The sequence below is a fragment of the Podarcis gaigeae genome, assembly GCF_964106915.1.
Source record: "Podarcis gaigeae genome assembly, chromosome: 11".
NCBI classification, from domain to species: Eukaryota; Metazoa; Chordata; class Lepidosauria; order Squamata; family Lacertidae; genus Podarcis; species Podarcis gaigeae.
Genome location: NC_139687.1, coordinates 54,426,209 through 54,449,562, shown reverse-complemented (window position 1 = coordinate 54,449,562; position 23,354 = coordinate 54,426,209). Strand labels below are relative to the sequence as shown.

Here is a 23,354-nt window from a genome sequence, read left to right as displayed (position 1 = left end):
GTTCCGGAGGTCTGTACTTAACCTGAAACTGTTCTTAACCTGAAGCACCACTTTAGCTAATGGGGCCTCCTCCTGCTGCGCCGCCGGAGCCCGATTTCTGTTCTTATCCTGAAGCAAAGTTCTTAACCTGAAGCACTAGTTCTTAGTTAGCGGAGTGTGTAACCTGAAGCATATGTAACCTGAAGCGTATGTAACCCGAGGTACCCCTGTACCAGGACTCTGGGTCATGGGAACCAAACATTTGTGCCAAGAAAAGCTATTATTCAGCTATTCTTTTCCCTCAAAAGATTAGAATCACAGAAGGGAGGGTATGTGTGGCTGTGGATGCTGAAAAGCTCCAACCCCTCCGGAAAGTCACCATTCCCAAATCTGCAGCCCTCCGTGACTTGAAGGGCATTTTTTTTCCAAGGTAGGAAGCCAGGAGGAAATCTGGCAATGTTTCCAATATTGCTTCTACAGGTCAAAGATACATGGCGTCCCTCCCACTGTTGGCCTTGTCTGTGATAGAAGCATTTTGCAACAATCAATATAAATCTGCAGAAGAGGAGCACAGCACACGGCTTTGCGTGCATGGAAGGTACCAGGTTCATTACTTGTGTCCCCACCTCCAAGTGTGCAAGGAGTTAAGGCCTGGAAAGATCTTGAGCTGAGACTGTGGAGAGTCATTGCTATTTGAAATAAATAAAACTGGGCTACATCAATTGCCTGATTTGGTGTAAAGGAGTCTTGTGTGCCTCTGAGTGACGCTGCACAGAAAAGGTACTAGTAGGAGGGGGAGGGAAACTGAGCATCTTGGGTTTTTTTAAAAAAGGCAATATAAATGCTTTTGTATCCCTGTGATCTGCTCCTGAACCAAGGCTTTAAAAGCTCTGCCATTTAGAAAACACACATGGTTAGTTTTTCTGTGAGGCAGAGAAGGAACTTCTCAATGCCTGTCTGTTGGAGCACTCACCTGAATGTTTCTTATGAAGGCTACTGTCACACGCTCTTCAAATTCATTCACGGGAGTGTAGAGATTGAGTATTTTTACAATCTGTGGACAGGAAAATAAGACGGGGGCTTAGAGGAGGAGGCATACACAGAGTAGCTGAATTGATGCAGTGCGCCCTGCATCACCCTTTATTTTAAAAAACATAACCACTTCTCTCAAGGAAAGAGGGAGAAAACTTAGGAACCAAGGGTGTAACTACAAGTTGCCAGGATAACAGGGCACCCAACCTAGGTGGGAAGGGGATGGTTAGATGCTTCCAGGTGGGAGTAGGTGCTTAACATCTGCAACAGCTGCCCAGTGATTCAGGGTCAAATTCTTGCTTGGCCTTCAAGCTCACCAGTAAGGTAAAGGTAAAGGGACCCCTGACCCTTAGGTCCAGTCGTGACTGACTCCGGGGTTGCGGCGCTCATCTTGCTCTATTGGCCGAGGGAGCCGGCGTACAGCCTCCGGGTCATGTGGCCAGCATGACTAAGCCGCTTCTGGTGAACCAGAGCAGTGCACAGAAACGCACAAATAATGTATGAATCTTCAGAAAACAGGGCACCCATGATACGGCATCTCTAACAGCCACCTCAAGGTTGTGGCTTGCATCCATCTGTCTTGAGAGACAATAGAGTGCACCTCTGGGGATGAAGTCAAACCTCTGCGTTAGCAGCACCAAGGTGACCTCCCCGGGACGCAAGCCTGGGCAGTGTGGTTGAAGGTCCTGGGCTGCCCAGACGACAAGACCCACCTCTCAGTCTCACTGATGTGGTCCAAAGGAAAGCCGAGCAAGACATTGGGTACCAGCTTGGATGCAGGAGTTGCCAGAAGGAGGCGTACAAGGTGCCACCCAACCGTCTTAGGGACTCCACTCCAGATTTGTGCTGGGTTTACTCCTTAGCCTTTTCTTCTCCCAAAGACATCCCTCAAGCCAGCAGAGGTTTAGGATCAGAGTTTTCCTTCTTCTAGTGGGCTACCTTCCCAGGTTGATGAGCCCCATTTTTCCCCCCCCCACTTCCCTCTACAGCACATGCAGAAACTGCCTTCTTGACTGCTGGACCCACTTTGGATTTGTCCACTCAATTCGCTGGAGGCTGTCTTTGTGTGCAGGTAAAAGGTAAAGGGACCCCGACCATTAGGTCCAGTTATGGACGACTCTGGGGTCGCGGCGCTCATCTCGCTTTATTGGCCAAGGGAGCCGGTGTACAGCTTCCGGGTCATGTGGCCAGCATGACTAAGCTGCTTCTGGCGAACCAGAGGAGCGCACGGAAACGCCATTTACCTTCCTGCCGGAGTGGTACCTATTTATCTACTTGCACTTTGATGTGCTTTCGAACCGCTAGGTTGGCAGGAGCAGGGACCGAACAACGGGAGCTCACCCCGTTGCGGGGATTCAAACTGCTGACCTTCTGATCGGCAAGTCCTAGGCTCTGTGGTTTAACCCACAGTGCCACCCGCGTCCCTAAGCTATTTAACCTCTCTCAGCTTGACCTATCTCACAAGGATGTTGTGAGCTTAAAAACGGTGGGTGGGGGTTTTATTGGGACAGCAAAACAATCTTGTGTTTGGCTTTGTCAAGTCTTTTGTTAAGACTTTGACCTCATAAACAAGTAAATCAATGGATCCCTTCACCTCCTTACCTGCTGTGTGGTGAGGGCTGTGCATAAGGAACATATTGCCTCCGCATCTTCTGAGGTCTTCTTCTTTAGCTGCAGGAGCTGTGCTGCCTGGATCAGAGGTTCCATGGTCTTGGCAGCCCCGCTCTGTTGTAGATTCTTTCCTCGCAACCATTCCTCCAGCTGGCTGATGTTAAACCTGGACCGACACAAGAAGGCCATAATTAAAAAAAAAAAAAAAGAAGAGGAAGAGGAAATATTTCAAACATGGCAGGTTGCCTCTGAAAGTGGCTGAGAACATTTGAGTTTCCCAAGGCAAAAGAGACCCTTGGGTGTGTTTCTATGTAGAAACTGATTCCCGAAGATGATCTACACAGCATGGGAGATGAGCTAAAGTCGAGGCAACTGGTATGATTGCGCTACTGCACCAGGGATGAAACACACAATGCTCCCATATTTTCTTGGTGAGGCAGTGCATACTACTGCCCTTCTTCCTCCTGAAAAACTGGTATCTACGGGACTGTATCTCCTGGTCTGCCCCGCAGAGGACCTTAAGATCCATGAATAACCATAGTTTAGAGGGCCCTAAGGAAGTCAGACTATCCTCCACCAGGGCCAGGGCCTTTTCAGTGATGGCTCTGACCTGATGGAATGCTTTGTCCCACGAGACTAGGGCCCTTCAGGATTTAACCTCCTTCCGTCGGGCCTGTAAGACCGAGCTATTCCGCATGGCTTTTAATTTGAATTCAGCTTGATCTTTTATTTCCCTTCCCTTCCCTTCCCTCCCCCTCCCCTTTTATGAAGATTACCCACTCTGAGACTCCACAGCTAATTCTCCCCGGCCTCCTCGCTGGCCCAAGTAGGACCAATTCAGCCAGCTAGCCCTGGGGATTATCTAATGCTTATTTCCCCTAAACTGATTTTTGAATTTTAGTGTTATTCATGTTTTTATACTGTATTTTATGCTGCTTTTATAATCAAGTGTTTTAAATTGGTTGCTAGTCGCCCTGAGCCCAGTTTTTGAACAGGGAAGGGCGGGGTATAAATAAAATTTTATTATTATTATTATTGGGAGAAGCAAAATGGTGGCATTGGGAGACGTGCAGCCTTTGGGATGGGTGGCTAAGCATGATCATGTGCTTTGGCCTGAAGCCCACCTGAGTTGCATGCCTGTGCTCCACGAGCAGACATCCTTCCTCAGCAGCAGATTGTTCAGGGCCACCGCATTGATCATGTAGAAGAGCTGCTTCACAGCCTGCTGGATGATCTCGGGGTCGAGGCCCTGGTCGTACATGACGCTGTGGAACGTGTTCAGCTGGCGGATGATGGCCTCCAAGGTGTAGAAGTTGTCGCTGTCCCCCATGCTGGAGGTCCGCTTGCGGTAGCCCATTGGCTTCACGCCCGACAGACCCTGGATGCTCTCGTTTTCTAACACTGCCGTCACTGGGAAGGAAAGAAATTACCGTATTTGTCACCCCATAAGACACACCTAGTTTTTGGAGGAGGAAAACAAGAAAAAAAGTATTCTGGATCCCAGAAGCCAAAACAGCAAGAGGGATCGCTGCGCAGTGAAAGCAGCAATCCCTCTTGCTGTTCTGGCTTCTGGGATAGCTGCGCAGCCTGCATTCACTCCATAAGACGCACACACATCTCCCCTTACTTTTTAGGAGGGAAAAAGTGAGTCTTATAGAGCAAAAAATACGGTATTTGCAAAAAGCAAACTAGGTGTCTTGAGAAACCTGAAATGCTTGTGTTTCAGTGCCGAGTTTTCCTAAATACCTCCACCCACCTATCCAGCTGCACAGGTCTGCCTGCCTCTAAATCACCGCAAACCGCATCTTTAAATTGCAGGCAATTTGCATTTCAGTCCCATGAGTGGATAGTAATGGGCTGTGGTAGTTCTAGTGGCAAATGAACACAGCGCTTTGGTAGCCCAGAGGGAGCAATCAGCAGAAGGAACTTTCACCTAGCACCAAGGAAGACTTCCTTTGTCAGATTAATCTTCTCGCTCTTGGCATAGGGATGGATAATTTATGCAGCATTCCTCCTGCGTCGGTGTTGGGGAGGATTAATTACTTAATGGTTATAAAGCACGGGAAAATGGTGTGGGTAACAGGATGGGTTGGAACTCAATTAACATACTGTAAAAATTACGAACACCTCTGCACAGAGGTATCATAAATACACACTGCAGCCCCAGCATGAAGTTGGAGTAACTTCCGTATTTTAAGCCCCTGCGTAACACAGGCGGAAAAGGGAGGCAAGGAAAGGTAAAATTAACATTCCTAGATGAATCTGAAATCATGTGGAACTGAGTACTGAGCAAAGGCCTCAGGACTGTACAAATGTCAGTATTTGCTCCCCCCCCCCAAAAAAAACAAGTTTCTAGGCCTCGTGACTATGAAAATGCATAGGCCTGGTGAAATTTCAGGAATCATGGTAGGGATTCCTGTGCAATTAACGTTTAAATTCCTGTGAAGGGATCATAGTGGGAAAACTCATAGGCACAGATAATCCCCGTTGGATGCCTGCCAGGTTCTGGTTTCAGATCACTGCTTAAAAAACCACAAAGATTTTCACTTCTCTTGCATACATTCCTCCCTAGCAACAACTCCAAAAATAGTTTCCGTGGATGAAAACATGATGCCCAAACTGGCTGATAATGTGCACAAACCACCAAGAACTTCTTCACTGCCAACCCTACTGAATTGAGTAAGATGTGCTGTTTGGGGCGCTGTGCCCACTGGGTAACTTGGTAGATGGTATTGGTCACCCCGAATATTATGGATATGGGTCTGCTTCTGTTGGATTCCATTACCCAGTTTAATTCAAGGTGCCCTCAAATGCATCACTGGGCTGAGTTAAATATGAGCACTGGTGTTTCACCTATCATGGGCTGCAAGACGCCTTCTGCAATTTTAATGAGCTGCTGGTAGATCTGAATGGAAAGATCACTCAGGATCTGGCGGTACTCAGTGAGGTCGAAGTTCTTCAGGCAATGTTCATTCTGCTTCACAGTATTCTGGGTCATAAAACCCTAAAAAAAGGGAGAGCAACAAAAGGGAGACATTTAGCCACGACTGGTTTGCTGACGTGTAAACCAAAGCAGACTCTTCCAAACACGACCCTGAGAAAGGCTTGGGCTTTTTGGCCAGATCTCAGGGTCATTGCTGCCCACTGCCCATTTGCAGGTTTGTGACAGGCAAACGAAGTTCCCGATGATGTCTAAGTAGACACTGTGTAGATGGGAGTGTTCTGCTCTCCTGCATGATCTATGGTGCCCTGGATCTATGGCAGGAGAGGGTCTCTCTCACTGGAGAAGTTCAAGTGACTACCAGGTCTTGAGAATTTCATTAGCTGCTCAGTGCAGGTATGAATTTGAAACCCACAATGGGCAGCATTTTCTGGGATGAAGGTAAAGGTAAAGGACACCTCGACGGGTAAGTCAAGTCAAAGGCGACTATGGGGTTGTGGCGCTCATCTTGCTTTCAGGCTGAAGGAGCCGACATTTGTCCATGGAACAGCTTTCCGGGTCATGCAGCCAGCATGACTAAACCACTTCTGGCGCAATGGAACACCGTGATGGAAGCCAGAGCGCACGGAAACGCCATTTACCTTCAAAGTGCAGCGGTACCTATTTATCTACTTGCACTGGCGTGCTTTCGAACTGCTAGATTGGCAGGAACTGGGACAGAGCAACAGGAGCTCACCCCGTCGCACAGATTTGAACCACCGACCTTCTGATCGGCAAGCCCAAGAGGCTTGGTGGTTTAGACCACAGTGCGACCCGCTCCTGTACATTGTGTTCTGGGATGAGGAGGGATACCAGAATCCTCCTGCTGGGCAGGATGCATGATGCACAGCACACACACACTGGCATATTTTCATATTGATATACTTAAAAATAGGCAAATAGGGAAAAGGCATTTTGGCTAAGTCCACCCACCCATCCTGCTTCTGGAAACGATCTAAGGGCATTTTTGTTGTTGTTATTCTAGATCTACTGAAGTTAAACTCAAGGGAATAAGAAGCTGTAGCTTCCAGGGCAGAGGGGGAAAAACTTTATGCTAATAGGGGACTCATTTTCTGAGTGTGGAGCCTTGTATAGCAAAATGACACTGTCCATAGATAGAGGTGTCAACAGACCTGGAGGAAACCCAAATTTGCACAATCTTTAGATAAACCCCTGAAGGGGAGGAAACAAAGACACCACACATAGTCAACAAAAACTGAGCATGCTCAGTGAGAACAGAATATGTCCACAGGTGGGGCAAGAGAACAGAAAATTGGGGTGGTGGGTGAGAAAAGATGTAATATCCTGTACTCAACACTGCACATTTTTCTTGCAAATCCCCTTTGTTCTGATAAAAGATACTGCAAAGATATTGAAAACAATTCAGCATTAGCCTTTAATGGCAAGTTCCCATTGAAGTGAATGGGAACAGCAGTACTTATTTCAGTAGAGAAGTTACAGGTGACAAGTTGGATAAAAAGATAGGATTCCAGGTGGAAAAATCAAAGTTAGAAACGGAATTGTTAGAACCTAAGACTAAGGTACTTTCAAGAATGTATAATTTGCTGCTAAAATGGAATACACAAGATGAAACGGTCAAATCGGCTATGATAAAATGGGCACAGGACACTGGGTACAATATCATGTTTGCTGACTGGTAAAGGTTATGGACCACCGGTTTGAAATTCACGGCATGTAATGCCTTGAAAGAAAATATTATGAAAATGATATATAGGCGGTACATGACCCCAGTCAAGCTTGCAAAAATATACCATTTGTCTGATAATAAATGTTGGAAATGTAAAGAAACTGAAGGAACGTTCTTTCACCTCTGGTGGACCTGCCCTAGAGTTAAGGCTTTCTGGGAAATGATTTATAATGAGTTGAAAAAGGTATTTAAGTATACCTTCCCTAAGAAACCAGAGGCCTTTCTTTTAGGCATCGTCGGCCAGAGGGTGTTAAAGAAGGACCGAACATTTTTTATGTATGCAACAACAGCAGCAAAGATACTTGTCGCCAAGCACTGGAAAACTCAAGATTTGCCCACACTGGAAGAATGGCAGATGCAACTGATAGACTATATGGAGCTAGCAGAAATGACTGGCAGAATCCGAGACCTGGGAGAAGAGGCTGCGGAGGAGGACTGGAAGAAATTTAAGGACTATTTACAAAAATATTGTAAATTGTATGAATGTTAAGAAAGATGTAAGATTATTAACAATATGGCACCAATAAGCTAGTTAAAAGGAATATGAAGATAAATGAAAATATAAGAAAAGATAAATTTTGGATAAATATTATGTTAAAATTAAGCTTTTAAGGTTTGGGTTAAATTATCTAAAATTAGGGATACAATATTGGAAAATTATAATATAAGAATTGAAACAAGGTGATAAATTGCTGGGTAAAGCTCGAAAATTTGGAACGCAGGAACAAGTCCAAAGAAGTGAAGAAAGTATGGCTATTGTAAAATTATATGTTATTTTGTTTGTTTTTTCTATTGTATTAAGAAAATCTTTAATAAGTTTTTTTTTAAAAAAAGAGAAGTTACAGGTGACAGACTGTGTGCACATCCATCATGGCGACATTTCCCACAACCACTTAGCTCACCGTATCCCCACTGTATTGCTTCAGGCAATGTAGAAGGCGGCAGGTGTTAGCCAGCCAAAACGACGTCATCTCAAAGTCGTCGTGATGTTTCTGCGAAGAACCAAAAATAAATATGATGAAAACCCTATTTGAAACCTCTGCTTTTATGGGTTAGTTTTGCTTAAAACCCCCCGATTAATTCCTGAAGTCACAATATCCTTCTAATCACATGTCCATTATAGGCAGGTGATCTAGATATCTGTAGCAGGAATGCTTAATTCTGCCATTTCCAAATATGCTTGCATCGAACCATTAGGGAGGTAGTGTTGCTGTAACAGGAGGAGAAGCAGTAAGACTGGAGGGGCAGACAAATAGCCATCCCTTGAGCCCATGAGACTTCTTCATTACCTCCTTGAAAGAAATCTGGTTTGATCAGTTACATCTTGTTTGCAACAAAGCCTGGCACTTTCCCTTCATGGCTATCTCTCATGCAGACTTTGGGTTGCTCAGTCTGCAGCACACATTCTCTGGTACCAGGACTGGCTCCAAGCTTAAGGTGGGTGCTGGGGAAAGTGCCCTTTGGTGGACACTCTCCGACTTATCTGGCAGTGGTTCCTAGCTACGAGCCACCTAGCTGTACTTTCCCCAGAGAGACTGATGATAGCATCACAGCAGAGCAGGAAATTAACATGGCTGCTCACAGACTCAGCTGCCTGGCATGAATGGGACAAGGCAGATGTCAGTGCTGGTAGGCCCTGCCAGGATGCTGGGGCCTTGGCAAATCATAGATACTGACACCAGGCCTGGTAGGAAGGGTAAGGTCTAGAAATTGTGAGCTCTCAAGCAAAGGCCATGAGAAAAAGAATGAATGTGAAGTTCTTGACACATCTACTGATGCTCTTGCAAATGCATAAGAGCAGGCTTCCTCAACTTCGGCCCTCCAGATGTTTTTGGCCTACAACTCCCATGATCCCTAGCTAGTAGGACCAGTGGTCAGGGATGATGGGAATTGTAGTCTCAAAACATCTGGAGGGCCAGGTTGAGGAAGCCTGCCTAAGAGGCTCTCTGGGTAAACCTTATGGCTTTAAAGGCTCCAGTGTTTATGGAGAAAGTTTCTTGAGTTCTGGATGGAGGGGCAGGCATATTCTTTCCCTAGAAACTTCTACTGCCAACCACCCAGTTGTATGTTTAACCTTGTCACACTTCTTGCTAATAATATCGGAACAAAGCCAAACAAACAATAAAACCCCAGGCAATTTGTTCCCATTAGAAAAACCCTGAAGTTAGGTGTTAGGGTTTTGCTTTGTTTTTACCTTTAATACTTTTTTAATGCCATTGATGGTAGAGGTAAGCAAGGAGTGCACTTTATGGTCATCGTTACTATAATCTGCATGCCTGATACACATGTAAAGGATGTAGGCAGGAAGACAGGGCACCGTGGCAGAGACCATCTGGGGCTTCAGATCTGTGAGCAGGAGAGAAAACCTTTCAGACAACCTGACTTCTTAACAGCGTAGTTATATATTATGCACACCATCTGAATAATGACCAAATCACAGAATTACTTAATTATCAGATTCCTCCCCTATAATATAAAATTTATACAAAAAACCCTCCCTCTCTCTTTTTAAAAAACCCCAGTTATGCATGCATTAGCTAAATGAAGTATATCACATCGTGAAGAAATAGGCCCACATTAATACAGTTAAGTGGGCATTGCAGGGGAAAAAACAACTCGGTGTGTAAGAGGGATTTAAATCTGACGATTTAAATACTTTACATCTGACGATTTAAATACTTTACAAGCTATTTTAAATCCTTTTAAAAACCAGAATGATATCTGATTTCTACACAGGGTTTCCAGTAGATCCTGATCATTTTTGCACCTGCTTAGGTTTGGCAATTCTGCAGCATCAGACACTCAGTCCTGCTTCCCAGGGAACGCCGTATAATTTTCTTGCTGTCAAATTTTTGTGCTTCTGCTGTGAAACCCTTGCATGTTGCAGAGTATTCTGGGAAGTGTTAAGTGTTCTCAGGTGCACACTATAGAATAGCCAAGTCTTCTGGATCAAGTTAAAGATTCATCTAGTCCATCATCCTGGCCAGCAAGATGTTTCCAGAAAGCTCGGAAGGCAGTCCTCCTTTCCTGCAATGCTGAGATATTCCACCCACGCTCTACAGCTAACAGCCATGGACAGACCTATCTGTGGTGGATTGATCACACCCTTTTTGATGGCCCTTGGATAGTGAACTCCACAAATTAATTGTGTGCTGTGTGAAGAAGTACTTTACATGGTCGGACTTCCTGGGACCACCACACAAAACAGAAAGTGCACCTTAGTGCTTGAATTACCGGGTGGAAAAGAGTCTCCCCCCCTTTTTCCTTCAGCAACAGCCTACTTCAATAAACTTGGTCCCATGGCTTGGCTGGAAATGGGGTTCACCCCTACCCCACCTGTTTCTATTGTTTCAGAGCAAATATCCTTTCCCTGCAGCTGCCCATTACAGGGCAACTTCAGTAGATGTTGGCAGCCATCTTTCAGGAAGTGTGCCTGCTGTTACTCGCCTTCCTACTGGGGAATCTCTGAGGTTTAATAACAAGAAAAGCCAAGAGCATTACCTGTAATGAGATTTTTCACAAGTAGCGGCTCATCTTCTTTGTAATATTCCAGCATTCCCTGGAAATCTTTCTCCTTCCTTTGGACAGTGACCTGTCTGTTGAGTTCATGCCGCCGCTTTTCAGTCTGTTCGACAACTTGATCGGCTGCGAAGAGAAAACAGATGAGCCGACGCTGAATCAAAGTAAATTGCTAAATGATCAATGCTGCGCAGATACCTTACAGGCAGGCTTAAAGCAGCAGCCTTGAAAAGCAGCTAGCATCGTTTGGTTTGGTTTGGTCCATTTCAAGCCAGCTGTCTCCGAGAGAGGACTACTGCAGGGAGATTTCTTACCTGTGGTTAGGAGATCAGGAGTGGGCCACAGAATTGCACCGTTCCTTCTCACCTCCCTTGGCATGAGTTCCACTGCCCACTTTAACTGGGGCTCAGTGTTGGAAAGGCACCAAAGCTAACTGAACTTGGACTGATGTCTGTGCTTAAAGGTAAAGGGACCCCTGAGCATTAGGTCCAGTCGTGACCGACTCTGGGGTTGCCGCGTCCTCTTGCTTTATTGGCCAAGGGAGCCGGCGTTTGTCCACAGACAGCTTCTGGGTCATGTGGCCAGCATGACTAAGTCACTTCTGGTGAACCAGATCAGTGCACGGAAACGCTGTTTACCTTCCTGCCAGAGTGGTACCTATTTTATCTACTTGCACTTTGATGTGCTTTCGAACTGCTAGGTTGGCAGAAGCTGGGACTGGACAACAGGAGCTCACCCCGTCGCGGGGATTCGAACAGCCGACCTTCTGATCGGCAAGTCCTAGGCTCTGTGGTTTAACCCACATTGCCACCCGCGTCCCATGTCTGTGCTTAAGTTCTCACAAAAAGCTGATAAAGTGAGGCTGTGTCTGTGTCATCTCTCATCAGACTATGGGTGGGGCACATGGCGCCAATGATTTAATGCTCCTCCATATGGAAGCCTTACTTGCACACAGAAGGCTAGCGCATGCCTCATCTCCCTTGTTTTCTATGCTCAGGTAAGTATTTTAATATGCAGAAGCATTCAATGAGATGAGCCTTCTTCTAAGGTCTGGTATAGCTTCAGCCCAGGCTTACTTCCCCCAATCTACTGTGTGTGAGAAAGAATCACAAGCTTTACAGGTGCCAACAGTTGCATGCCCTGTCGTTGTTATATCCTCCCCTTTCTTGTCCATTCCTTCCCTACATGAACAAAAGAAACCTCTCCAGGGACTTTCGTAATCACACTTATGCAGGAGTAAGCAGCTCTGAACCAAGTGGGAATTACTTCTAAGTATACGCACCTGCTGATAAAAATGGATCTTGTGATCACTCATAATCACAAAAAGTTGCATCACCATCAAGTCCATTAATGGACCGAAAAGCTCACTGCTAATTTGCAGCTAAATGCCAATGGCTACAGATCCCAGACACTTATTTGGATGCTATCATGTATTTATTTTTTAAAATTTGAATTACTGTTACAAATATATCCCATTTTTTTCTCCAAGGAGCTCAAGGCAGTGTGCATGGTTCCTCCGCCTTGCCATTTTATCCTCACAGCAACCCTGTGAGGTGGGTTGGGCTGAGAGACTATGACTTGCCCAAGGTCACCTAGCGAGTTTCATGTCTGAGCAGGGATTTGAGGCCTGGTGTCCCACGTTCCATCCCAACACTCTTTTATCACAGCGCCACACTGGTTCTCAGTGTAGTAAGATATGGCAAGCTGCCCTCTGTATTGCTTTGTTCCTGTTTTTGTCATGTGCATTGTGTTGCTGTACTGTGTTTTGATGTTGTGAACCATGCCAAGATCTATGGATGAAGGGCTGTATACAAATTTAATAAATAAATAACCGTTCTGTGAAATGTGACAGAGACGATCTGGCCACAACAACTGAATCGTATGTGCAGCCCACCTTCCACTCTCAAACCTCGTCCAAAGTGCTCATCATTAAGTCCTGACTTCCTGGATTGGTCCCTAGTGGACAACTCGGCTGTAGCCATTAGACAAAACTGCTGTGTTCACAGGAAAAAGAGTAGCTCTGCTCTTTAACCGTACAGGGAGATGGTGACCGTACTGATGCTTTTTGCATGTTATTACTGTTTAAAGTGGCTTACCATAGAGGATAACCACTGTGGCACCCTGGTGAGGGGCGCAGCCGTGGTATTTATTAGGAAAATGGATATTAAGGCACAATTCAAATAATGTGGCAAGTCCCACTTTGATGCATGTAAATTACAGTGACAAGAACCATCTGCTCCAGCTGCCACGATACAGAATCCCCTATTCATTAGCCTTAATTTCATTTAATGACCAGCTTTCCAAAACCAGTCCTTCGGATCAAAGCCTGGCGTAGCTAATCGATCTGTCAAGCCACCAAGATAAAAAGAATTACAGGGCTGCACAGATGTCTTCTTTCCATGCTCCATTCTTGCTGAGGCATTTCAACTGCTGCTGTAAATATACAGGGTTCCCTTAATAGGTGCAATTTATCCAGGAGGCACCAGGAGGTGGAGTGCTTCTTCGGTCCTAAAAATACCAAAAGCCAAAGGAAGGCAGGACCGAAAAGGGCCACAGGGAGGCACCATAAGAACTGTTTTTTAAAGCAGTCCAGCTCCTGTCCTATTTTATAGGCAAGAATTGTGCACCCCAGTCTATCAAGACTGCAGGATGTTATAATGGGGATGAGATTACTTATGGCACCTATATACCCTTGTATCCTGACAACATCTACCCTGAACTACCTACCAAATGAATAGCAACAACTTTGGCTCTTAAGGTTCCTGACCGTTCCTTCCCCCTATGCATAACTCTCCTTGGTCTTCCAATCAATATCCTGATTTACACCTTAAAATCATATCAGCTGCTGCAGCCTCATAATTTCTGGCTTTCTGTTGGTTTAAAGATGCACAAGCCGCTCAGTTGCACCAAACTCTCTGTTATGGGGAACGGAACACAACGGAGTTTTGTTGACTTCTCATCTACAGCAGGAACATCTCAAACCAGACCTACCTTCATAATCTTGGACTTTCTTCATGTAAATCTTGAGCTGCTTTTTCAGCTTGCTTTCATTCTTCTTTAGTTTTTCTAGCAGCTCTTTGAGATCCTGAAAGACAGGAATGACAGCTGTAATCAAGTTAAACTGCTTCACTTGGCTAACAGAGCACAAGTCTGCGTGCGCTGCTGCCAAACGCTCTGCTTCAGCCGTGCAAACACAAAACCAGCAAATGGTTCGTGGCACTCCCTTTACTGATTTGCATTAAAACAGTCCCCAGCGAGGGCGTTCCCACTTTGAACAGGTAATCGGAAAACATGCTAAAATGTGATAAAAGGGCCTGTCATAGCTAGAAACACCCCCCCCCCCGTGTTGCATTACCTCCAAGGGTTTGGTGTTTCTCTCTAGCTACAGGGCGTTCCAGTTGTATGCCCTTTCCCAGGGCTTACAGCTTAAATTTATGGGAGGCATGAAAATGACTGGAAATTAGAAGCATTAACAATTCCACTAATGAGTATGCAAGGAATCCTGGTTTGGCACACCCAGTCCATAATGCTGTTCTGTGTCCTTTCCACATTCAGATTGGCCTCATTCACAGGGGTGGGGAACCTCTGACCAAATTTGTGGGCCTAATTTGGCCTGATGCAGGTCCACAGATCAGGTGCGGAGCAAGTAGAGATGTACAGCAGATAAGAACCTTGCAGAAAGCAGCACTGAAGGCTTGGTGACCAATCAGGAGATAAAACAAAAAAAAATCCTTCCAGTAGCACCTTAAAGACCAACTAAGTTAGTTCTTGGTATGAGCTTTCGTGTGCATGCACACTTCTTCAGATACACAATCAGGAGATTCTTCAGATACACAATCAGGAGATAGTTCCCATTGTGCTTTTTGAGGTTTTCCCATGGGTAACTCATGGTTTGTGGCTTCCTGCTTGTCAGTTTCCCTGTTCACATGGCAGGAAATTGCGTGATAGGAAGGGGTGGAGCCTAAAAGCTCACCGGTTCAAGGATTTCCATATGGGGCACTCCCTCAGTTAAAGTTTATACCACAGTCAAACTAAGCTGTGGTTTAACTGAACATGCAGCCTGCTGGTAAAAGGTAAAGGGACCCCTGGCCGTTAGTTCCAGTCATGGCCGACTCTTGGGTTGCGGCGCTCATCTCACTTTTCTGGCCAAGGGAGCCGGCGTACAGCTTCCAGGTATGTGGCCAGCATGACTAAGCCGACGAAAGAGGAATGGAGGATGAAGACTATGCAGAACTGGACAAGTTAACAGGGAAGACAAACAACGCTAGTGGGGTTTAAAGAAGCACTGTAAAAATGAGGTATGTTGTTAAATGAAAATGGATGATTGGAGGGGGGACTTATGGCAATAGAGAACAGAAGAAATGCGTAAGCAAGAGTTAAATATGGATGATTGTCAGAGAATTTGAAGGAAGTCCAAAAGTATGGAATTTGTGAAAATTTGGATCAAAATTGTATATTTATGTTCAAAATTAATAAAAAGTATTTTTGTTTAAAAAAAAGCCGCTTCTGGCGAACCACAGCAGTGCATGGAAACGCCGTTTACGTCCCCGCCGAAGTGGTACTATTTATCTACTTGCACTTTGACGTGCTTTAAAACTGCTAGGTTGGCAGGAGCAGGGACCGGCAATGGGAGCTCACCCTGTCGCAGGGATTCGAACCGTCGACCCTCTGATGGGATGCAGGTGGCGCTGTGGTCTAACCCACAGAGCCTAGAACTTGCAGCCTGCTGGTGCATGCTACTAAAAAACCATTGGTGGTTTGCTCTTCCCCGCTGCTTCTAGGAAATGAGCCATGAGCTTTGGCATGAGTGTCACACCTGAACCTGGGTTTGTTTTGTCCAGAGAAAGCATGAGCAGTAAGCCCAAAACAAACCTTCCTGACTACTCACAGTTTGGTTTGGAAATAATGAGCCTGGGATTGGACATAATGCCAAGCCAGACGATGGTTTAGCTCCCAGAAATAGGACCAGGGGAAAAGTAAAACATCTCCAGGTTCAGCAATGTGCATCAGTACACATTGCACATTCACCTTGAAGCCACAGCTCAACTATGGTCTGAAAGCAGTGTGTGAACAAGGTCACAGTCTTCATGGGGTAAATTGCTGGTGCATGCCCATGAATAAAAACTGCTAGGGAGAGCCAGTGTGGTATTTTGGGCAGTTGGACCAGAGGAAACAGGCTTCAAATCCCTGCTCAGACACCAAGTTCACTGGATGGTCTTAGAGACGAATCACATGCTCTCAGCCCAAACTACCTCACGGGGCTTATAGTGAGGATTAAATGGGAGAAGCCCGATTTCTAAGCTGAACTGAGTATCTAGAATGAAGGACAAGGCACACAGATACAACAAATAAAATCAGCAGAAAGGTCTAAGGAATTTGTTGCCTCCTTCAGCCAGAAAGAGGTTGTCTAACTTTTTTTTTTTAAGAGACCCTAAACACACCAGCAGCTTTTTAAAGCTGCACATTGATTTCTCTTTCAGGGTCCATTTCAGTCTGCACCAGACCAATCAATCATGCGTTGTGAGCTTTTCATATAATAGTAAAGTGAGTAATTTGTCAAGTTGTTCAGGGTGAGGCTGAATTATTTTAAGGAGCCAGTTATCGTGTTCTCTCTTTCCTTGCTGCTTGACTGCCTGCCTGATCTCGCTGTAATGTTATCAAAAGCTTGATTCCGTGTAGAAGATGGAGACAGTGTGGTTCAGCAGTTAAAACACACACACACACAAAACCCCCCAGATTATACCATCAGCAGTTTGAAGCAGTAAAGCCTTCCTTGCATGTTTGGGTTGCAAGTAGAGGGAAGGGGAAAAGAAAGCTGCATTGTCTTCTCATTACATTAGATACATAGTGGTTTCTTCAAATGCAGGGTTTAGGATTTTTAAACACACATACGCACACACAAATTGCCCACGTGATTCTCAAATCTGGAACAGGACCCTAGTGTCAAGGTTAAGAGTGCTTTAACCGTTTGTCCCCTGCTGTATTCCCAATCCAGATAAGGCCTTCTATACCGGCAGTGGGGAGGGGTGTGTGTCTCCCATTCACTTCAATGGATAATTTTTTATCCTAATACCAATTTAAGGCATGTTCCCACCAATACTGACTCAGATTGCGGTGGCAAAGCCCCTCCACCCCCATGCTAGATTCGTGATCTAGATCAGTTCCCTGCTCACAGACTGTCAATGTGTATGAAACATTTCCATGCCCTGCTCCTCCCAACCTAGCAGTTCGAAAGTAGATAAATAGGTACCGCTCCGGCGGGAAGGTAAACAGCGTTTCCGTGTGCTGCTCTGGTTCGCCGGAAGCGGCTTAGTTATGCTGGCCCCATGACCCGGAAACTGTACGCCGGCTCCCTCAGCCAATAAAGCGAGATGAGCGCAGCAACCCCAGAGTCGGTCACAACTGGACCTAATGGTCAGGGGTCCCTTTACTTTAATGTGACATATAGTTTGATCCTCAGCTGTGTAGGAAATCTATGCAAGGCTAGCCACATGTTTGTAGTTTTCACACAGTGCCTGGAGTTTAGAGACGCTTTATAAGTACTAATTAAAGCTGTGCGTGCAAAGAACAACAATCCCGGCAAGAAAATGGCAAGTATTTGTTTGACAGCCCTCGATTGCTGGAGCTTCTGCCAACGGGTTAAGCAATAAGCAGGTCTCTCCATGGCATGCCACAAAACCTTGCTCCCAACATAAATAATTACATTAAGAACAATCAGGGAATTAGTGGTTTATCTGACAAGGCTTCCTCCTACCAATTATTGCTTGTCAATCAGTCAGTCTTTGTTGCCCTCTGCTAGCCAAAGAAACAAGCTAAGGTCACTGATTCCCGACTTCCAGTGGAAGCAAAACACGGTACGTAATAATTTACAATTTGCCACCTCAGTGCTTTTTGCCACAGTTCTTGACGTTCATATTTAAATGACTCTGACACATCTGCTTGGAAGTGATAAAAGTTTTCCTAATAAGATGCCACTGTGGAGCACAAGCAGATCCCCATAAGCTCTCTACATTCTTTCGCGCTAGAGGGCCCCCTACTCTACAGACCGCAATACCGCCAGGTATAAAGCCATAGCTCAGTGATAAGAGCATATGCTCTGCATTCAGAAGTCCCAGGTCCAATCTATGGCGTCTCCGGTTAAAAGGATCAGGTGATGGGAAACACATTATGCCTGAAGTTCTGGAAAGCTGTTGCCAGTAAGGAGCAGGTAATGCTAGGCCAGGAGTAGCCAATGTGATGCTCTCCAAATGTGCATAGAATCATAGAGTTGGAAGGGACCCTGAGGGTCATCTAGTCCAACCCCCTGCAATGCAGGAATCTCGAGTAAAGCATCCATGACAGATGGCCATCCAACCTCTGCATAGAAATCTCCGAGGAAGGAGAGTGCACAGCCTCCCTAGGGTTCCACTGTCAGACAACTTTTACTGTTGTCGAACCACAACTTCCATCCTTCCTGACCACTGGCTATGCTGGCAGGGGCTGATGGGAGTCTCACAATATCAAGAGGGCACCACATAGCCTATCTATGTGATAGGCTGCGTGGACCAGTGCTTTAACACAGCACCTATGTTTCTCTCTCCTGCTATGGAAATCTCTCCCTCTCAAGATGCCACATCAGGGACATACAGTGGTACCTCGGGTTACATACGCTTCAGGTTACATACGCTTCAGGTTACAGACTCCGCTAACCCAGAAATATTACCTTGGCTTAAGAACTTTGCTTCAGGATAAGAACAGAAATCATGCAGCGGCGGCGCAGTGGCAGCAGGAGGCCCCATTAGCTAAAGTGGTGCTTCAGGTTAAGAACAGTTTCAGGTTAAGTACAGACCTCCGGAATGAATTAAGTACTTAACCCAAGGTACCACTGTACTCTACACCCAATATTGACCATGGTGTGGACTGGGCTGCCACACAACTTAGTTATCCCCAACATCTTCCTGAAACATCTGCAATGTATCTATAAATTATAAGGAGCTGCCTTAGGGTTGATGGTCTGTATTGCCCAACGTTGGGTAGAATATCAATCCTTTGCAGCACTGCTACGGATTCAGGCATTTGGCAGTTGCTTAGTTACTGTTTTGCATACAACAGAATTTGTAAGCTGCCCTATGTGGGAAGTCTTCTCCTCTGCACACAAAATGGTTTGCATCTGTATAGTGGAAATGAAAGGTCTCACCTACTGGGCTACAACCATCTCCCCAGACAGTACGAGACGGAGGGCGGGCTGTTGCACCCATGCATTTCCTGCAGGTTTCCCACTGACATCAGGCTGGCCACTGTGAGAACAGGATACCAGATTCAATGGGCCTTTGGTCTAATCCAGCATGGCTCATCTTATTGAGCCCTGCCCTGGAACGTAACTGAAAGGAGACTCAGAAATTACGAGAGAGGGCAGCTCCAAAGACAGAGGTGTGCAGGCAACTCTTTCCTCTCCCCTGTCTCTGAGACAGGGTCTTTTTCTCCCATAGCACAATTGCAGCAATCCACAGCAGGAAGAGGCAGGGATTCTGCCAGTCCAAACATACCAGGTTTTCGCTGGTCAGCCGCATGATTTCTTGCTGGATTCCGAACTCCACTTGGGCTTCTGGCGACAGCTGCAGCGTCTGGAAAAAGACCTCCTGCTGTTTCTCCATCTCTTCCCTCAAGGTCCCCAGTTGCTCCTTCAGAGTTTCTACTTCCTCTTCATGCTCTCTCCTCTGATCCTGGAGCTGGGCCTCAAGGAGCCTGAGGGTGGGGGGGCGGGGCGGGGAGGCGAAGTGGGGGAAGACAGAGAAATCACAAAATCACTTGACCTCTCAAAGCCAAGGTCCGGAAGAAACAAAGAAACCGCACAACAACTGGACACGAGGGATACGATTAGGATAGCCCAGCCAGCAGAGCATGAGATGCTTAATCTTGTGAGTGTGAGCTCCACGTTGGGCAAAAGATTCCTGCTTGCAGGGGGTTGGACTAGATGGCCCTTGGGGTCCCTCCCAACTCTGCAATTCTTGGACTCTATGAACTACTATGGGTGGGGCATGGATTCTCAGAGAGGGAAATGGGCCCCCTTTAAGAGTTGAGGGCAGTTGCTAGGTGACAACACTGCATCAGCTCTGAAGCCACTCTCCTGTAAAATATTTCTGTAAAGCCAGCTGTTGTGAAGAACTGCACACTAAGGAGTTTATATTGGGCATAGGTTACGAGCTGCAAGGATTGTCATCGTCAGGTATTGAAAGTTCTTTCCAGTGCTACGCTGTCAAATTGGTCTCAAGTGGTACAGGATGCAGTGCTGGTACAGCTGAGGATTGTATGAGGTCAAACTAAGAAAGATAACTTTACTGTGGTGTGGTCTGATTTTATAATCTTTACTAATATTGAAGAGCATGGACAATCCCCATTACAGGCATACAGTAAAGTTTGGTTGACATAGATTATCCTTTCCTTTTCACACAATGTATCTAAAATAGCAAAAAAAAAAAAAAAAAAAGTTTGAATTTTAATGTAGAAACTTTGTATTTTATTTTCAAATCATCCATTCTGAGAGAAATGATTAGCAAACTAACCTTTCCGATGGGTATGTTTTGGATATGGTATACACTGAAGAGTTTTTGATTTATTCTTTAAAATAATTACCCAATTTTGTTTTATTTATCGTGTTTTTTTTCTCCTCTCTTTCTTTCAGTTACTTTATCCCACAACAATCTTAGGTTGTGTCAGTTTGTTTCATTGAAGTGTATAATGTTTTGACAGCGGCAATATTTTTTCACTTTTCTTTTTATGCGTTTTAAAATATAATAAAGATGAATTAAATGCAAAAACTCTGAAGTCACTCCAGCAAGAAGGAAGCAGCCGGCCACACTTCCGGGGGGGGGGGGGGGGGCGCTTCTGAGGGGTTCATGCGACTGTTCATGGTGGAAGCCTTTTAAAAGTTATTATCATTATATATTTATTTATACCCTGCCTTTTTCCCTGACAGGACTCAAGGCAGCTCAAAATTAAGAACTGCTAAAAACATAGAAAAACCAATAATTAAAAAACAATTAAACGTTGATAGAATTTTTTAAAAAATTATACATATAAACAATCTATTAAAACCACACCAATAATTACAATAAAGGCACCACAGCACCAACCCTTTCATTAAAAACAGCCAGGAACTGTTGGAACAAGAAGGTCTTTGCCTCCCAGCACAAGGACAAATCCAGCCTAGTTTCTCTTGGGAGGGAGTTCCAAAGTTGCCGGGAGCAGCACAGGAGAAGGCCCTTTCCTGCTTCTCCTCCAAGCCAGGACTGAGAGAGGTTCCCTGCCACTTCCCCTCTCTGAAGGAGAAAAGCAGTGTGGCCATAATTGGGGAGAGGGCCAAAGGTAATTGGCCCAGGACCCCCTCTATCTCTATCAGATAGATAAGGCTTCCTTCATTTTGTAGAGAGGGGTAGCCCTCATTCGTCTTTCTCAGAGGTAGTGACTGATTGCTGGGGGAAAGCTCATAGGAGCCAAGGATTGTCCAGTTCAGGATAAATCTTCCCTACAGATTGAGTGCAAAAAAGTTTAAGATTGTCTGAACAGGGGTAGTGGTAGGCCACGTAAGTGCCAGGTTCAAAGAGACCAAAGCACACATGCCAGGGACCTTTGCAGGAAGGAATTTAGAGCATAGTTAAACTATGGAATTTGCTCCCACGAAAGTTGGCGCTGGCCACCGACATGAAAAGGATTCAAAAGAGAATTAGACATACGAATGGAGGATACAGCCATCTCTAGTTACTAGTCAAGTTGGCTATGTTCTACCTCGAGTCCGGCTTGCAAGCTTCTCCCATAGACAGCTGGATGGTCACTGTGAGAGCAGGATGCTGGACTATAAGGGTCCCTGGCCTTATCCAGGAGGCTTCTTCTTATGGCTGTTGACCTATTGTTCTTATTAGAAACTTAAGTTCTTATTTAAAAACTGCTTTTCCTGGAAAACTGCTGCAAGGAGGGTGGGTGAGTCCCACAATCTCCTCCCTATAAACAACTGGGCCTGCAAGTTATGTTGCCACGGATCCTGCTATCTCCACATCTCTGGGGGTCTGCTAGAGTATCAGGGGAGCAGGCCTGAAGGGGCTGGGCCCAAGATCCTTCCTGCTACCGACTTCTGTTGTATTAATTCCAGAGAATGGTGAACACATTCTGAATTTGGATACATTTTAACCCAAGGGAACCTGGTCCCTCCACCCTCCAAAAGGTATCACCTTATTTGTCTTGTACCTCAAATTGTTAAGCTATTATTTTTCTGAATTGGTCTCTTATTCAGAAGATGAGATATGAATTATTTCTGAGGTCTCTTTAAAAGGTCTCCAGGTGAGGCTCAAAGCGCCATTAAGTCATTTTGAAAACCTAAACACTACATTTATGAACTCTGTTGTATCCTGCTGTACAAGAAAGTTTGAAATGCCTATATTATTAATATATATATATATTTTAAAAAATGTGATTTTATTTTAAAATGAGGCAACTTGAATAATGGAAGTTAAAAGGGTGAAAGAAAACCTACACAGACTGTGCCAAAGGGAAATTAAAACCATGGTTTTCAATAGCAAAGTGGAAGAGAGGCTTTAAATCACAAAAAATAACCCTCTTCTAAATGAATGCACACTGTGCAATTCTGCACAAACAATAAATTAAGGAACATGCAGCACTTTCCGTACCAGGGGTTGCGCAAAACAATTCTTTGCATTTCTGACTCCTTTCCCACCCACTCCAGCGAAAAGTGTGATTCATCCCTGAAAAAGGTTACAACTTTCCCGTATATGCCTGCACTGTTGGGTGTGCTGATAAGGTTAACGTTTGGTAAGCTAAATTGATTCTTAAAGGTGCCAATTAGAGTCTGCTAAATTGAAACCTCTGCTACTTAACCCCCCCCCCAAAAAAGCTTTTCCAAGAGATTTTAAAAGCAAGGCTGCAAACATTCATCAATCTGTTCTGACAGCCTGATCTAGGCAGGTGGTAGAACCCTAAGGTTTTGAGTAGGTTGAACCACTTCACATCACAAGTTTGTGTGTGTGTGGGGGGGTGCCTTCAGAATTCTTCCCCCATGTTTTTTTAAAGGCTCCCTGTGCTTGTTTTATCAGCACATTATACCTTAAAAAGGCCTCCCCACAAATAGAAAATCAGAGCAGCCTTCTCTCTGATTTACTAGTTTTCTACTTGAAGATAGCTGGAGTCTGAAATGGTACAGTCCACTCCTTGGGACTCTACCTGCAAATGTAGACTCAGCAGTTTCTAGACACTGAGTTTACTAATATAGGATTATGATCAGCAGCAAGGCAACCTGGGAAGCTATTCAAGGCTCAAGTAGCTTTGGCCCAGGTTCCCAGGCATCGTTGTAGATGGACCTCTTGACATGACTGGCTCACTCCCTAGGAAAAAGTTTGCCTGGGTACCAAGACGCCAGCTTGCCGCGAGGTGGTTTTGTGTATGTAGGCTACTATAAACCGAATTCAACAACAGCAACAAAAAACCAGCATGCCAAAAGCTGGATTTGGGCTAAAACAGTAGGACACAGTAGTGCAA

General features: G+C 45.2%; 1 protein-coding gene across 7 annotated transcripts in view; it reads right to left on the bottom strand.

Moving 5' to 3' along the window:
* The window catches only part of MYO5B (myosin VB), a 303,840-nt gene that overhangs the window by 6,926 nt on the left and 273,560 nt on the right, over nt 1-23,354 (bottom strand). For all 7 annotated transcript variants that reach the window (XM_083702547.1, XM_083702549.1, XM_083702552.1 and 4 more), the window contains 9 exons: nt 19,355-19,553; nt 13,821-13,914; nt 10,812-10,955; nt 9,505-9,656; nt 8,213-8,302; nt 5,476-5,626; nt 3,747-4,032; nt 2,614-2,788; nt 953-1,033 (listed from right to left, as the gene is read on the bottom strand). In XM_083702547.1, coding sequence (XP_083558673.1) covers nt 953-1,033; nt 2,614-2,788; nt 3,747-4,032; nt 5,476-5,626; nt 8,213-8,302; nt 9,505-9,656; nt 10,812-10,955; nt 13,821-13,914; nt 19,355-19,553 — 1,372 coding nt within the window. The remainder of the gene's footprint in view (nt 1-952; nt 1,034-2,613; nt 2,789-3,746; nt 4,033-5,475; nt 5,627-8,212; nt 8,303-9,504; nt 9,657-10,811; nt 10,956-13,820; nt 13,915-19,354; nt 19,554-23,354) is intronic.